Source organism: Hirundo rustica, chromosome 6 (assembly GCF_015227805.2).
Source record: "Hirundo rustica isolate bHirRus1 chromosome 6, bHirRus1.pri.v3, whole genome shotgun sequence".
In the NCBI taxonomy this organism is placed as follows: Eukaryota; Metazoa; Chordata; class Aves; order Passeriformes; family Hirundinidae; genus Hirundo; species Hirundo rustica.
This window is the reverse complement of record NC_053455.1, coordinates 5,887,995-5,903,966: the sequence shown is the minus strand read 5'-3', so window position 1 is coordinate 5,903,966 and position 15,972 is coordinate 5,887,995. Positions and strand designations below refer to the sequence as shown.

General features: G+C 46.6%; 1 protein-coding gene across 1 annotated transcript in view; it reads right to left on the bottom strand.

Annotated features, from left to right (window-relative positions):
- PRKCH (protein kinase C eta) overlaps positions 1–15,972 on the bottom strand; it is a 113,337-nt gene that overhangs the window by 71,425 nt on the left and 25,940 nt on the right. The window contains exon 2 of the mRNA XM_040068197.1: positions 15,083–15,146. Coding sequence (XP_039924131.1) covers positions 15,083–15,146 — 64 coding nt within the window. The remainder of the gene's footprint in view (positions 1–15,082; positions 15,147–15,972) is intronic.

Sequence of the window (15,972 nt, the reverse complement as noted above, 5' to 3'; positions counted from 1 at the left end):
CCATGCTTGTGTTCACCTCAATCTCCAATATAACCAATCTGTGTTACTGAGCAGGCTTCAGGAAGGCCTGGATTACTTTCCACATGCCATCAACTCCTTTGGGCACTATTCTCCCCATTTCCTGATGCTGACTCAAAAATGAGAGGGAGAGCCCAGCACAACCTCAGCCACACCTTGAGCCCAGGTGCAGCTGCAGGAGAGCATCCATCACATGATTTAATGGATTTACATATACAACCACATCCCATGGAATAAATCCCTCTGTCTCAGGGCCTGGGTGCTCATGTATTCTACACACCACACCACAGAGCTGGCAAGTTCAACCCTCCAACAAGCTGCAAGTGATTTTGAAATGGTGAAATATATGGCTACCAAAATCTCCTTCCTCCCAACCTCCAGGATGGAAGTTCCTCAGTTCACATCCATCACATCTGTTCAACAGGTTCCAGAGCCACTGGGGGAGAGGCTGTGGGCAGAAATCATTCATCAATACAGCATTGAAGCCTGCTGATGGGGAAAGGCTGGGAGAAATGGGATTGTTCAGCCTGGAGAAGAGGAGGCTCTGGGGTGACCTTACTGCAGTCTTTCAATACCTGAAGGGAGCCCACCAGAAATCTGGAGAGGGACTGTTTGCAAGGGTATGCAGTGATAGGACAAGGCAGAACAGATCCAAACTGAAAGAGAATGGATTCAGATGAGTTATGAGGAAGAAATTCTTCCCTCTGGGGGTGGTGAGGCCCTGGCACAGGTTGCCCAGGAAAGCTGTGGCTACCCCATCCCTGGCAGTGTTCCAGTCATGCTGGATGGGGTTTGCAGCGACCTGGTCTAGTGGAAGGTGTCCCTGGCCATAGAAAGGGGTTGGAATGAGGTGATCTTTAAGGTCCCTTCCAACTCAAACCGGTCTTTGATTCTGTGACAGCATGGCCAATGCAGCAGCCCCTCACGCCTCTCATCTTTGGTGTCAGAGGACATAAAGCCATCAGAGACATTTTCCCAGCTCATGTTTTGCATTCTGGCCAGTTTCCTACAGGATACATATTTTCTTTCTGGACACAGAGAACGTTTTACAAAACAAAGCCATTCTAGACTGTTAATGAGACCCAGGCATTTAAAAGCCTCTAATCTCTGGTAAAGCAACAACCACCATGAACGGTTCAAATGTCCAAATACTGCTCTAAGAGCAGACAAGTAATTGCCCAGTGAAGGGAGTTTCCACATCCGTGGTTAAACTCGGACATCTGTAACTAAGGGGTATTTACTGTGCCTGCCTATGTGCAAAACTTAACTACAAAGTCCAACACCAAAAAGCCTCTTCCCCTTTCCTCCTCTGCGCTCACACTGAACACATGTTTACGGCAGTGGAAATTATACATGCAGCGGGAGAGGAGAATAAATAACCCACCAAGTCATCTGAGGACACGTGCAAGCACCAGCACATCTTCCTCCACTCAGCAGCCCCTATCACCACCCCACCTGCCTCCTGAGCTCACCTGATCCTGCTCCTCCTGGGCAGACATCCCTCCTTCCCCCCCGCCCCAGTTTATATTCCAGGGCGTTATGTCAGGCAAATCCTTACAGTGGTGGCATAACTACAGCAGGAAAGCAAGAGGAAGAGCTGCAGGATGAAGTGTTTGGAGCTATCTGACTCGAGTAGTTAAAGCTCATCAGGTCTCATCTATTGGAAATCAATCTCACCGTGGTGCTTTCGACCACTGCTGTAGCACCAGCACAGCAAAGGTCAGCCAGGTACCTCCTCACACAGGACAGTTCCTAGTGTTACAGTCCTCTATGCACCAGTGGCATTTAAATTTGCTTTTTGGGATATCTTTATTTCCTTCAATGTAAAAAGCTTTGAATCAATAGTGTTAATAAGTAAAAACTTAATGAAGACTTTTTTATATCAGTACCAGGAGCCGGATACACATCATCCTCCCCAAGGAGCACGGCAAGCAAGCTCCCCTTGAACTGAGACACTGCCACTGGCCTCACTGGAGTGTAAAAAGCAACAGAGTGCATTGAGAGACCACTCACCTCTTGCAAGCACAGTAGCACTGAACAACAATCTCAGATCACGCTAAATGCTCATCTAGCCCGTGCCCTAACAGTGAGTAGTAGTGGGTGTTTTAGGAAAAGAAAACATAAATCAGATCAAGTAAATGAATTCATCCTCCCAACACCCTCCAGCCATCAGTATGTAGGTGTTCTCTCAATATTTACCTAACGTTGGGCTTCCTTACATCTACTGAATGCAAACTGAGGCTAAACCAAGATGTTTATTTCCCTGTCTGAAAAACATGTAAGTCATGACAAAAATCCCTTACTAAGGCTTTGCATTTTTAAGCAGGAGTCTTATCACCATAATCCTGTGGATGGTCAAAATCATGGGAAGCCTTGCTAATTAAAATGTTATAAACACAAACACTCCCATGAAGAAGCTGACAGCCTCACCCTGAAAAGGGAAAAGGATTTAAACATCTTATTCTGCCTCCCCAATATTAGTGCTGCAGAGTAAAAGTCTTTTTTACTACAAAGCTTTTCTTCAGTTCCCCTCGGAAGTTAAGCTGGATGCACAAATCAGCCAGGTGGAAAACAGCCACCTCCACAAAGACCATGTTAACCACATGAGGTTTTTCTCCCAGAAGTTGATCCTTCTGTTGCTTTTACCAGCCTGTGCACGGCAAAAGTCTATGATACAGTCTCTGCACTCTGGTTCTAATCCCAGGAGAGGCTCCTTGTGAAGCAAACATGTGGCACATCAAACACAGGCTGGGACTCATGCTTGATCCAGATGCCATTTTGCCCTCTGAAACTGGATAAAGTTTTGTGTGAAGATCAGAGAAAGAGCCAGCTAGGGCTGGCAGCACCATGCTGTCTTCCAGGACTTCACAGAAAAGCCACGTGAATGGGCAGCTCCCCTTTTAAGATGCCAACCTGTCAATATTGCCTGCAAGAGTAGGAAGGAACAATGATGCTCTGAACCCAAAAAATGTTTTCCCCACTCAGGAGTGTGAAACAGCACTATCAGCAGTCTTGGAAATGCAAACATGTAATCATCCCTGCATCAAATCACACAGAACTGTGCACTGGAGGCAAGGCCTCTGTTTCTCATCCAAGTGCTGAAGTAGGGCAGATCCATCTTCCTGGTTTTCTTGCCAGATCTAGGACATAAATTCACCTCAGCTCTCAGTGATTAACAGCAATTTGAGGACTGAAGCTGAAGGATGGATGTTTCAGTGTGGCAGCAGTGAGAACAGGATCAATGAGGTCCACACAACAATACTGGTGAGCATGACAGCGCCCTGCTATTGCTAACAAGAGCCCACCACAAGCTCATTTCTAGAATTACAGTGATGCCCAAAGCTCTGGTGGTACCGGTAGGTAAGACAGAAGAGCAACTTTTGGGGAGCTCAGTTTTCTTCAGCCTCTTGGACTCGGCTGCGCAGTGCCAGGGAGAGCAGGACAGCTCGGCAGAGCTGGAGTGACTAGTGTGTGGCTGCTGGGAGCATCCTCATCTTCAGGAGAGGAGATGGCTGCACAGCCAAGGGCACAGCCCAGTGCTGGGGCTGAGGGAGGAACAGCTGCTTTTATCTGTTTGCATAACTTCTGTGAGAACACGAGAGAGCAGGAAGAAGGCAGCTTGAGAACCTCTAGAACATGTATTTTGCTGCCTCTTCAAGTCTCCTGACCTGTTATGAACACCGCACAGGTTATTTTGCATGGAGTTTTAATCCCAATTGCCACACAGGTTTTCACAGTCATGCACAGAGCAGCTTTTCCACATTTACTATTACATAGTTTTTCTTGGAAAAGTTGGTGGGTTTTTTGTTTGCTTTTTTTCCTCACTAAGAAAAGTTTTAGACATTTGCTTGCAGATGTTGACAGCTCTGAAGCAAGGCACCACAGTATGGTGCACAAGGCTGAAAAACGTCAGTGGAAAAGTCTTTCCACTCATTTCTATAGCGAGTAACCTCACCATTCCATCTCTGCAAGTTTTTGCATTCATTTGCAAAACCCCAGGATATATCTGTTTGCCAGAGAGACCAGGCTGGGGCAACAATAGCAAAGAACTGTCTCAGCCTGCGTGGAGAGGAGACTCCAGGAGAAAAGGATTTTATTTAAAAATCAGAAGAGGGATTTGAGGGAGACAAGAGAAACCTGAGCACCGAACTGAGGCTGTCAGAGCCCCAGACTGGCACTGTGACCAGAATGCCACCTCGTATCTGCCCCTTACCCCCCAAGACACGGCTTCAAAAAGCAAAATAAATTAGTCTGGTATCTCAGACAGGTGCTTCCCTCTGGCTGTAGCTGAACATGGTCTTCCAGCAGATGTAGAATCTAAAAATCACCCCAGCCCCTCTGTTCTCTCCTCACAACAGAGCCCCCTTCCCTGCCATCTCAGACCTACTGCATTCAATTGCTGCATAACCCACTCCTGTCACACTGACCTACATAACAACAGGCAAAAAAAACCCAACAAAACCCAAAACACTTCTTGCTGCATGGCTCATTAGAGCCTTAACTGATTTCTCTCCCTCCTCCCCTCAAAATTACAATCATTACTATTTCCTTGTGCTTAGGCAAGTGAATTTCCACTGTAAAACCTCCTGTTAGTTCTTCCCACTTACTAAACTCAAGAGAAAAACGTTTGAGATGTGATTTACTAGGGAAGAAAACCATTTTAATGCATTATTCATCAAAAAACAGGAAAATAAAACTAACAAAGCAACTATGATCTTTTCCATGATTAATTCATGCGCCAGAAGCCCTCTGATTTAGAAGATCTCAAACAGCACTGGCTACAGAGCAGAAGCAGCAGTAACACAGAGTGACAGCATTTATATGTCAAAGCTCCCATTACTTGTGCAAAATCCTCCAGAAAAGCAGAACTGGAGATCCTGAACCCTCCCTCTGCCTGGGGGCTCCTGCGTGTCACAACCACCAGCAGCTCACATGCTCATGGGTGTTCCATAGCAGGGATCACAACAGCTCTAGGGGAGCCCCTGCCCACACAGGGAAACACCACAGCCAAGTCAAACCTATTTTTAACCAAGGGCAGTTTGAAGCTATTTTTAAAGTGTGTGCTCTGGGGACATCCCCCTTTGGGGGCATGGGGGCAGCTTCAGAAGTTGGCTGCTTTGGTATTGAAACGAGGGTGTCCACACAATGTCTGACAATCAACTAAATCTGTTTAAAACTCACACCTTTATGTCCAGGCAGTGCAATTTGCTAGAGACACAGGTTTAACATCAACCTCAAAAGAAGGAGGAGCAGGAGAATACTCTTTATGGAGGAGCAGGAGAATACTCTTTACGGAACACAAAGACAAAGCACACAAAGAAGCCAGGATGAACAGAAAGCCAGTTGAGATGGAAATGTCAGGTAGCTCTTGTCCAGAGGGCCCAAAGTTTTGCAGCATCTCCACAAATAAGTAACCACGGTCCTCAACACAGCAGCCATCCCTAGGATGAAATCTCGAGCCCTTCTCACCAAGGGCTCCTCTCCATGAGAAAGCAAACTATCCCAAAGCACAACTGGAGTCTAGTCAGGAAGAGAGAAACCAGGAAAGCTAATTCAACAGGACAGGTTAAACATTCCCCTTTTTCTGCCTCTGGGGCCTCTGACTGCTGTCATGAGATGCCTCAGCTTTTCCCCTGGAGGTGCTCTGGCCTTGGGCTCACTGGGCAGGATAATCAACACCCCAGTCACCACCCTGCAACACCTGGATTCTCCTGGTGGACTGGTCACCCCACAGCCGTGAAGCCCAAGTGGTCTGGCAGCAAACTCAGCTCTGATCACACAGCTGACCCGGGAATTTTGAGATTTCCATGTGGCAGTTTTCCGAGTCCTCTAATTTCAACAGCCTTAAGAAGCAGGTTGTTTACCATGTCGCTCTCCCACACAGGTTCCCACACACCATGGGCTGAGCAAGACACTGCCGCAGCAAAGCATCTGTCAAGAAAAATAAATTCAGCCTCTTGTATTCCCAGCTTCTTGGGAAGAGCCCTGTCAAGAAGCAGCACCTCATCAACACATCCCCCATCTTGGCAATGCAGCAAGGAAGTACTTGGTGCTTCAGGCTGGGGATGGCACAATCCATCCTGAAACTTCTGCAGATGGCAAGGGACCACGAGTGTTCTGCCCCTCCCAGTGCCAGGAGATTACTGGAACTTCCCAGAGGGATCTCCCAAGGGCTGCAGGTCAGGAGCAGCCCTTTTGGGAAACCAGTTGTCCCCAGCAGATTCCCAGCAGCTAACACAGCCAGACCTGATTGTCTCCCCCTTCCCCATCTCCTCCCAAATGTGGTTTTCACCCTGCAATACATACTTTTCCACTTCTGAAATATGTCTCTGGGATTTCAAAAGCAGATGTTCTGAATTCAAACAAATACAGCTTTAAAAATGCTGGCTGCCACATGGAGAGGGTGTTGCTTGCCTCGGCTCAGGATCGCGGAATCCTAAACGTTAGAAAAGATCTCCAAAATCATCAAGTCCAACCTTTGGTCTAACATCACATTGTCAACAAAGCCACAGCACTGAGAGCCATGTCCAGATGTTTCTTGAGCACTTCCAGGGATGACTACTCACCATCAGACTGCTTGGGCAGTCTGGTGCCAGCAGCTCCATAATGTGACACCCACCAATTTCACTCTCCCAAACAGCTGGCCCTTTCCAGCAGGTGCAAGAACAGCAGCAGTAAATACATACCCTGCCTCCCCACGGGCTCTCCCATCTCCCTCCTCTCAATTAACAAACAAGCAGAGGTGGGTGAGCAGGAAGAAAATTACTTTCCCCAAGAGCTTGTGAGAGACATCTAAAACCTGTACCTCGCTTCATCTTTTTTTCCCCCAGTCCTTCAATGGGGAAGGAACACTTAAGGAGGGAATTTGTTCAGGCTCAAATGACAGGAGATGAAAGCCAGCCCGTGGTTTGATGGTCACAACAGCCCTCACACGGGTTTCAGCAGCTCTCCCCCAACTCAGCACCCTGCCTTCCTTCCAGAACTGCCCTCCCACACAGCCATTCTCCAGCCAGATCATGGGACACAGGGATTTCTCTGCCACGGCTTTCACGTGCAAGTTGTCACCAGCCCATTTGGATGCAACTGGACCCTTCCCTTGAAGGGCTTGCCCTTCCCACTTTGCCTCCCATTCACAAGCGAAACACAGAGCCAGAGTCAATGCAAGTAAAAACAGGTGTAGGACTATACTGAGGCCGTCACCCAGTAAGGATTCCTCACTCAGCACCTAAAAACTCTGAGCTGGGCAGGAAATATTTTTCTGCCTTTATCCTTGCTGACTCGCAAGTGTGATCTCAAAGTCTGTGCTGTGAACATACAGGAAGGACACAACTTAGACACAAAAATTCAGCACTGCCTGAATTTGAGTTTGATTTTCTAGTGATATCCTGCAAATGAAAAGGTTTCTGGCTTTAAGGCAATTTCCTACATTTCATAAACAAAGAAAATTATTACTGGAAGCAAGCTCATCTGCTGGAACTGCAGCAGTCTCCTCGGTCCTGGCTCGGCAGCAAGGCTGTGGAATTGAGCACACAGCTCCAGGGAGAGAGGAGAGCACACACTTCCCAGGGAAGGACCATGCTTTACTGTGTCAGTGCTAGTGACAGCCACACATGCTCAACAAGTCTGGCAGCTAGACGGCAGAAACGAGCTGAGATTCTGGGATTAAAAACAGCTCCAGACTCCAGCAAGAAACTGGCTTTGGTGGTCACAGCTATGCTGCTGCTGCAGCCTTTCCCTGTCCCTGCAGCTCCTTCACAATTCCTCCGTCCATATTCTCCTCCTCTCACCTCCTTTAGCACTTTGGGCTTCTTTAAGCTGCTTCTTCCTGACTCCTTCTGTCCATATCCATCACCTCTCCCCAGACCTGTCTCCTACTTCTATCTCTCCTTTTATTCCTTATCTTTGTCCTTCTTCCAGACCCTTATGGATCTATTTCTTCTCCAAGCAACTTTTCCCAGCGTTTCCACCATTCACTGCCCTTGCCCCTTGTCTCAGCAGATGGGGCAAGGAGAGCAGGACACCTGCTCCTTCCTTCCTCCCTCCTCTGCACCACTGCCAGGGTTCCCCCCTCCTGCCTCACTGTGGCAGGAGAATTCTGGCCCTCAAACCAACCACAGCCCTGCTCCAATTTCCCAGTCCAGACAGCTGGTGCAGAACTGGCCCCACTCAAGGCAGCCCCAGGGAAGCCCAAGAGCATCCTTTTCAGACAGACAGATTTACGCTCAATTATGGAACTGCCTCATTCCCTCACCTGCAACCACCAGCGCCAGCAGGAGCAGCCACTGAGGTGGCTCCGTGCAGGTGGTGTCCACAGCGCTCCATGCTGATGGCATGCAGTTTATCCCACATCACAAAGGAGTAAATTTTCCCCAAAGACAGCAGACAGGGACAGTAGAAGCTTTCATCCCTCCCCCTCTTGCCTCTGCCAAGCTTGAGGTCACCCTGGCCAAACGACGTCAGGATCTCTGCTCAAAGCTCTGTTTTGATTCAGCATTTCATTCTGAAAAACAAACAGAATCACTGTGCTGGAGCTCTCCAGGAAACAAAAACAGCTGGCACTGAAGAGCAGGAAACTCATTATTTTCTGCTGGGCATGGTCTGGAACAACCTGAACCAGAGGTGCATAAATCACAAGTGCAAGAATTCACCTCCTAAAGCAGCACCAGAAGATGAGCTCTGCTCTCCTCAGCTCCATCCCAGCTCAGCTAATGCTGAAGACCCAGTTTTGCCCTTGGCTATTTGGGAGGTGTTCCCCCCTCCCAGTGAGACACAGGACTGAACTGCTCAACACCCTCACATGCAGCAGGCTGATGCTGCTGATCCTCCTCCTGTCTGTGGAGCCAGAGAGAACCTTGGGTCTCCCCACGAGCACTAACGATGCCTGAGTAGCTCCCAGGTAAACTGAGGTAATTAAACACTGCAGCACAACAGCATCTTGTCACCTTCAGGGGACAAGGACTTCTGGACAGGCTGGGCTGCCAGGCACCCAGACACAAGGAACATCCTTAACTGTGGTGTACCACCTAAAGCAGGAGCCTCCTCCAGCAGCCACAGTTGAGAGGCTTGGATATTAAATGGGATACAGCCTAATTTGATAGTTGGTGGAGCTGAAGTTAAACACATTTATTTGTTTATTTATCTTTATATATAACAAAACAAGCAGCATGGTTTTGTTGGTATTTTTTCCCTGCAGTTTCTGGCACAGATTTACAGAGCGACCCCTGGTAAGGCACTGAGGCTTTTGGACAGCCCTTTACCCATTTCATCAGTCAGGCACCTCACAAACCGCGGTCTAGAGAAATTCAGGCACAGCCTGAGGTGTGCCTTTGTTGGAGCATCCCCTTCATCCCAGTCCAGCCCTGCCCTCCAAGACCAAGGAGGTTTCAGCTCCTCTGGGAGATACCGTCACCTCTTCCAGGAAACACATTAAAATAAAGCAAAGAAATCTCTGTTCCTCATTACAGCCAGGAACACTGAAATCCCAGGGCTGATTGCAAGCTTGCATATTTATCTCTAGGTTTCAGAGCCCAGACAAAACACAGCCCACTGAGGAAGGGAAGTTAACCCTGACATTGCTGTTTGTTGCATTTTTACAGCGCCTGGATATCTCTGCAGCTGGCAGATCTTGGCGAGTCACAAATTACTGACAAGAACCACTTGGCATTAGACACACTGCAATAGCTGTGGGGCTCACACGGATCATTTTCTGAGAAATAAAAGTAGTCTCATGGATATGCTGCAGGCTGGGGTGCTGTTCTCCTCTTGCCTCTGCACTACAGTCCCTCCATAAACACCAAGCAAATCATTTCATTTCCCAGGGTCTGGCTCTTCCTGCTACCATGAAGAAACAGCTTTGTTTGATTGCTTTCCCATTTTAATACCTTTTTCCCCTGTAAAAATTCAGGATTTAATAAACTTGCCTCATTTTGTTTTCTTTTTTTTTTAATGGCAGAGAGATCTATGTGAGATACCGGAGTTCCAGGGTGCAAGAACACTTGGATTCTCTAAGCAATATTTACACATGAAATGCAACGTGCACATTTTGAAAGTTTCACTTTGAAATACAAAAAAGATAAACTCATGGAGGCTTCACGATGAGGACAGAGCTGCTCTTGCACCCCCTGGCTTGGCTGATAAACCTCTGTTGGGGTGTGCAGAGTGTGATCTCCAGGAGACCAATACCTGCTCAAGACTTCAAGACCAGCCTCTGGAAACCTTTCATTTTTTAACGCGGCATTTTATTTTTTTAACCTGACTGCCATCTTTCAGCAAGGCTGGGGATGCACCTGCCTGCCCAGCATTTGTGGATTACATTCCTGGTCCCTGCAAGGGCTCAATCTTCCCAGGGCACACTTGGGGTGTTATTTTCTCCCCCATGGAACTCAACACTGTCCTAACCTATCTCCATCTGAAAATGTAGAGCTGAACCAACATGGATCTGGAAATCCTACAGCACGCAGGTGTGGCAAGTGTAAAGCACTGAAAATAGTGTAGACATTGGGAAAAAAAAAATACAAGAGTGTAGAAATGCATGTCTGCTGCTGGTCTCTGCCACATAAGACTTTGGGCTAGACATTAAAGGCTTCCATGTCCTCAGACTATGAGCCAAAGACAGCAGAACTTTCTTGAGCTCATTCTGCACTGATACGGCCTGTTTGGACCAGCAGGTTTTCTAGGTGGTGTCTACTACAAGCTTTAAAACTCTGCTAGAGCCAGTAAACCAAAAGAGAAGAGTGGCCAAAAAAACCCAGGGGATCAGAACAGATCATTTTTTTAATTCCTGTTCCTAGTTTTCTGTATTTATTCCCTTAACTATAAAAGATGGCTGAAAGCAACCATTATTGCAGTTTACAGAGGACTGGTAAAACTCTTTTTCTCCTCCCTGTTGTGCAAGAACCTGATAACAGATCTGTCAATAGAAATTTTATGGGGCTGAGGAGCTACATCATAGTGCAGGGCAAGGGTCTTGTTAGCACAATACCTATGCTCCACTTGAAGGCTGAAGATTTTTCTTGGTACCCGTTGGAGAAAACACTATTTCTCTAAAAAAACTTCAGCTTAGAAGAACGTATTCTAAGCAAAATGACAGCGAAAGACCAAGAGCCTCTGTGTTTGAGAATAAATCATTTTAAGGTGCCAGCCAAAAACAAAGAAGCTTCCTGAACCTGCTTCTTAGGTTACCTGCAGGTAAACAGGTTCAGCTTCCCCCTTGGGGGGGACGGAACTAGATGATCCTAAAGGTCCCTTCCAGTATGATTCTGTGATTCCTTGCTGCTGCAAACCCTACCAACATGAAATATTTAGTAATAGGTGCTATATCCGCTCGGCCGGCTCACTTGGCTTTTCAATATTCTTGTCATTCTATTTCTTGCCCAGAACTCAAATTTGTCATTGTCTTTACTGACGCTGAAAGAAAAGAAACAACCATTACTTACCTCAGAACGACGAAATTAAAACTGAACTCCAAGCCAAAATTATCGTTTTGAGTGACAACACGAAAAAAAAAATAAAAATAAAAAAAAAGAGGCAAATTGCAAGAGTTCAAAGCACTAAAATAGAAATGCTATTTTCTACAAGGCTTGCTTCATTCATTAATTCAGTCAAATACTTCATTTGTATTAATTTAATTAGCTTTGCTCAGAATTAAATAGAGCAAACAGAAAGAGGGGTGGCAAAGTGAGGGCACGCAGCTCACCTTGCAGGCAAAGCTGCGAGGGGACCGAGCTGCCTCTGGGACTCCAGCACTGAAGGGGAGAGGTTCAATCCCTCCAGGCACACACCTGGGGCCTCTCAGTGTCCAGCCTGACCCGGCTGCAGCCAAACAGCCTGGCCCAGGCACCACCACCAGCTCTCAGGAACCTCTTCTAGCTTCTCACAGGGGTGCAGAGGCACAAACCACAGCAGGGGTTCACCCACACCCACTGCAAGGCTTTTTACTTCACATCAATCCTATCCTGCCCAAGAAGAGCTAATGCAGGGTTTGCTCTCTCACAGCTGAAACCAGGATTCAGTGGGAAAAAGCAACAAGCACAGGAGAGCAGGTCTGAATTCATGTCACCAGCTGAGCAACACCCTCTGGGGCACCTCAGGAGTACCGTGTGTGTAAGAGAGCAATAAAGCAGATTTTTCCCCTTTAAAGAGGGCCTGCAAGAGTTGAGATCTCATGGATTATCTCAGATGCTGTGGATTATCTCAGAGTTGCTGGCACACACAGGGAGGGAGGGAAGCAGGACTCCCTGGGTTCTGTTCAACCACAGCCCCTGCAGTGGCCAGGGCTGGGCAGAGCTTGGTGTGGTCCCACACACTGCACCCAGTTCCCAGCTCCTCAGCTAAAAACATGCCTCACATCCATGGATGGGGCACATCCACAGCAAAAACACACCTCAGAGGAGGCACATGCACTGTTTTTAAGAGAGCAGAGGCAAGGAGACACAAACAGAGAGAGGTAAGAAATCATAAGGACATTTCCTCCTTGGTGGGGGGAAAAAATCATATTTATATTCAGAGTAAAAAGAATACGAAAGTTTTCAAAAGGAATTGAATGGCTTGAAAAAAAAATTGATGACTTGAAAAAAAAAAAAAGAAAAAACCTATTAGGGTGAAATAAAGAAAACCCAAAAAGAGTAAATAAATACATTTGAGATGGGGTGGGAAATCAACCCCTAAGCAATGCCTGAAGTCTGGCAGGCAGAAGTCAGTCCTCACTTTCTCTACAATACAGCCTGGACTGAAACAGCCCTTGGGTCAGTGAGGGAGATGGTTGGGGAAGAGTGTGCTTCCCTCCACCCCAGCTGGGCACCAGGACCACCAGGGATGTGGCACCCCTGTGAAGTTCAGGAGCTGGACTTTGCTGATCCTTGTGGATCCCTTCCAACTCAGAGCATTCTGTGATTTCTGTGACAGGTAATCTCCTCCCAAGGTAAGGAGATTTTCATTTTTATTTTGCCCTGGTTGCTTTACACAGGAAATGTCAGCTGAATGAGGGTAGTTAATATAATCAGATACAGCTTAGCACAGCAAGTTATATCCAAGCAGAGAAAATAAAGAGAGGCAGGTATAATTTCTCTCGGCCTCCCTCACTTCCTATTGCTCTGTTCCTTTCTTTTTCTGAAAAAAACCCCGACATGTATTCTTAACACATCAAACAGACAGGTCTCCCTGCCTCAAAACAGCAGGGCAGCACTGATGGACAGAAGAGCCATATGGGAACCTGCAAAGAACTAACCTCTTTCCAGCTGTGTGTTTCCTGCCCTGGCCTCGCATCCTGACAGGACTCAAACGCCTCTGCCAGGCTCTAGGAGTGACACCCTGCTCCCCCATCCCTACTGCAGGTGAGCAGAGCCAAATTAAGATTTTGGCCAGAAGAACTTTCGATCAAAGCGAAAAGCCACCACTGGTGAAGTCCAAGCAGCACCAGGACTGCTTGTTTTGAGGAAGAAAAACAGGACAGACCAAACAGGACAAACCAAAGAGGGCAGTCTCAGGTGGGCCTAAAACCCCAGTCTTGATTGTTTTGTTCGGGGTTTTTTGGGTTTTGCTGATTTTTCTTCTTATCCCCCCTATTTCCTCCCTCTCTTTGCCCAATTTTTGGACTTTTACTTTACTGGAAGAAGACAGTGGTGCCTGAGACCCAGTGAATTTGGCTGTTTCCATAAACAAAGCCCCTAGTTTGGCATAAAAGGTCATAGGAGCAGGGAGGATGTGGCAGTGGCTGCCCTCCACATCAGCAGAACAAGTGGGAAGCCGGTTTTTGAGCTTTCAAGCCATGAATTATTCTCCGACTTTTTTCCAAAAAGCCCTTAGAATTCCAAATACAATTCAGAGCCTCCACATTTCCAGCAGAAGAGACAAAAGTAGAATTAAACACAAAGTTATGAATGAGACCTCTCTGTAAATCAGAGGGAAAACCCTTCTTCATGAATACCTCTTTTACCCAATGACTGGGAAAAGTCAGCATCTGCAATCAGGCTTGCCCTGGATTAAGTCTTTTCTTGGAAACTCTATGCGTGACCATACATGGGAATAACCAGACAAGAAAAAACCCAAGAGCCATCTTTGATATTCCTGTTCTGTAAGTCTACACATCCTCAAGAACAACGGAGGAAAGAGAAGTAAATTCTCCCAACATTTCCCTCGGAAAGCAGTAGCTGTCCAAACATCTGAGCTCTTTGTTTCTCATCTCTGAGACCTTGTTAGCAACATGCTCAGCCACCAGCACAGATCTGAAACACTCTCTGGATTTACGCTCATGCCCATCATCCCTGCTTTAAATGGCCAAGCAGGGCACTCTTGCACGTGGATACAAACTGGGACGTAAAACAGTAAAAGCCCTCCTGTTTCTTCCCTTTCCATCCCTGGCCCTGTCATAGGAAATTAAAGCCAATTTCTAACATCCTTTTCATCCCTGCAAGAAATTCCTCCAGGCCTCCCCAGCACACCTCGGCACTCTCCCTGTCCTCTGGTTGCAAATATAAAGATTTCCAGCACAGCTCACATCCACGCTCATAACTGGTATCACAATAAACAACAGGGACATCAAAACCATCACACCATAAAACACAGTTACCAAAAAAAGGCTGCCTGGATACTTTTTTGGGGCAGCTGTCACACTAGAAACTTGCAAGCCTCCTGCGCGAAGCGAATGCGGGAAACAGAAAAGCTCACAAAGTGGATGCGAGCCATTACGGAATAAAAATCATCCAGATGTTTTAAACATGCCCTGTTTTAAACATGCCCTGTTTTCTCCTCAGCCTGCCCTTCAGGAGGCAGCCAGGTGAAAAGCACGAGTGACAAAACCAATCTGTCTAAAGGACAACTTCATGGAAATCAGCCAGAGCAAGCAGGACGCGGCTCCCCAGGTCTGAGATCAGAGCAGAGGGCACACACAGCTCCAGGTGTCACCAACAGCCCCTTCCAGATTACCCCCATCACTCAAGAAACCTCAGCCACACCACGGCATGTGGCCCCCGAAGGATCCAAACATCTGCACTGCTCTGGGACTGATGGTAGGGACACAGAGCAGAGCCCAGCTCCGAATGGAAACTAGCCAGAGTAAGTCCCTTACCTTCTGTGAAGTTTCCTGTAAGAGTTATGACAACAAACACTTTGCCTTCTGGCTCCAAATCCACCTGGGAAAAAAAGGAAAGGAAATGTTAGAAGACTGGGTTTTTTTGAGGTAGAAATTCTTCTCGGGATTTTGCCTGACTCATCCTGCCAACATTTGATAATATTTGAATGTGTATATATTCTCATGCACACCTTAATTGGAAAAAAAAAAATTAAATCAAGCCTCCTGTGCCCAAATTGTTCAGCATTCAGAGCTCCATAAAAAATAAGGGACTTGAGTGCTCCTTTTTCTTGGAAGTGCTGAACAATCTCAGCCTTGTCAGAGGAAACAGAAGTCCAAAAAAAAATAAAATAGCGTTCCAATTTGCGAGACAAATGAAGCAGGACTAACACTAAATTCTCTGAAAAGATCAATGTGCAGCTGTTTCGAGAATTATACGGATATTTCCTCTCTATTATATTTTATCTCAGTGAAATTGTTTCAGTCTCTCAAAATACCATCATCGCTGGGGCAAATGCTGATTTCTTACATAAATCACCTTTTGGCCTCAAACCATAGGAAATAGAAAACTCTTAGTGCTGTTACCTAAGGACTTCTTGTAGTTTAATCTAAATGAGATAGACACAGAGATACAGAACATAATTTTAGGGATCAGAGATTCAATCCCTGTGCCAGTCAGCCTGTCCTTGAAAGAAAGCATTTATTTTTTTGGTGAGTGGATTTTTCATTTTGAGATACATTTTTTAATAAAGGTTTTGCTTTTGGTGGTGTTTTTTTTTAATTTACCAGCTAAAATCATAGCTAAGGATTCCTGACATTTGAGTCAGGCTGTCACACAGCAATCTCAGTTAAAACAAAACAAAAACAAAGAAGTAACAAGGCACCCC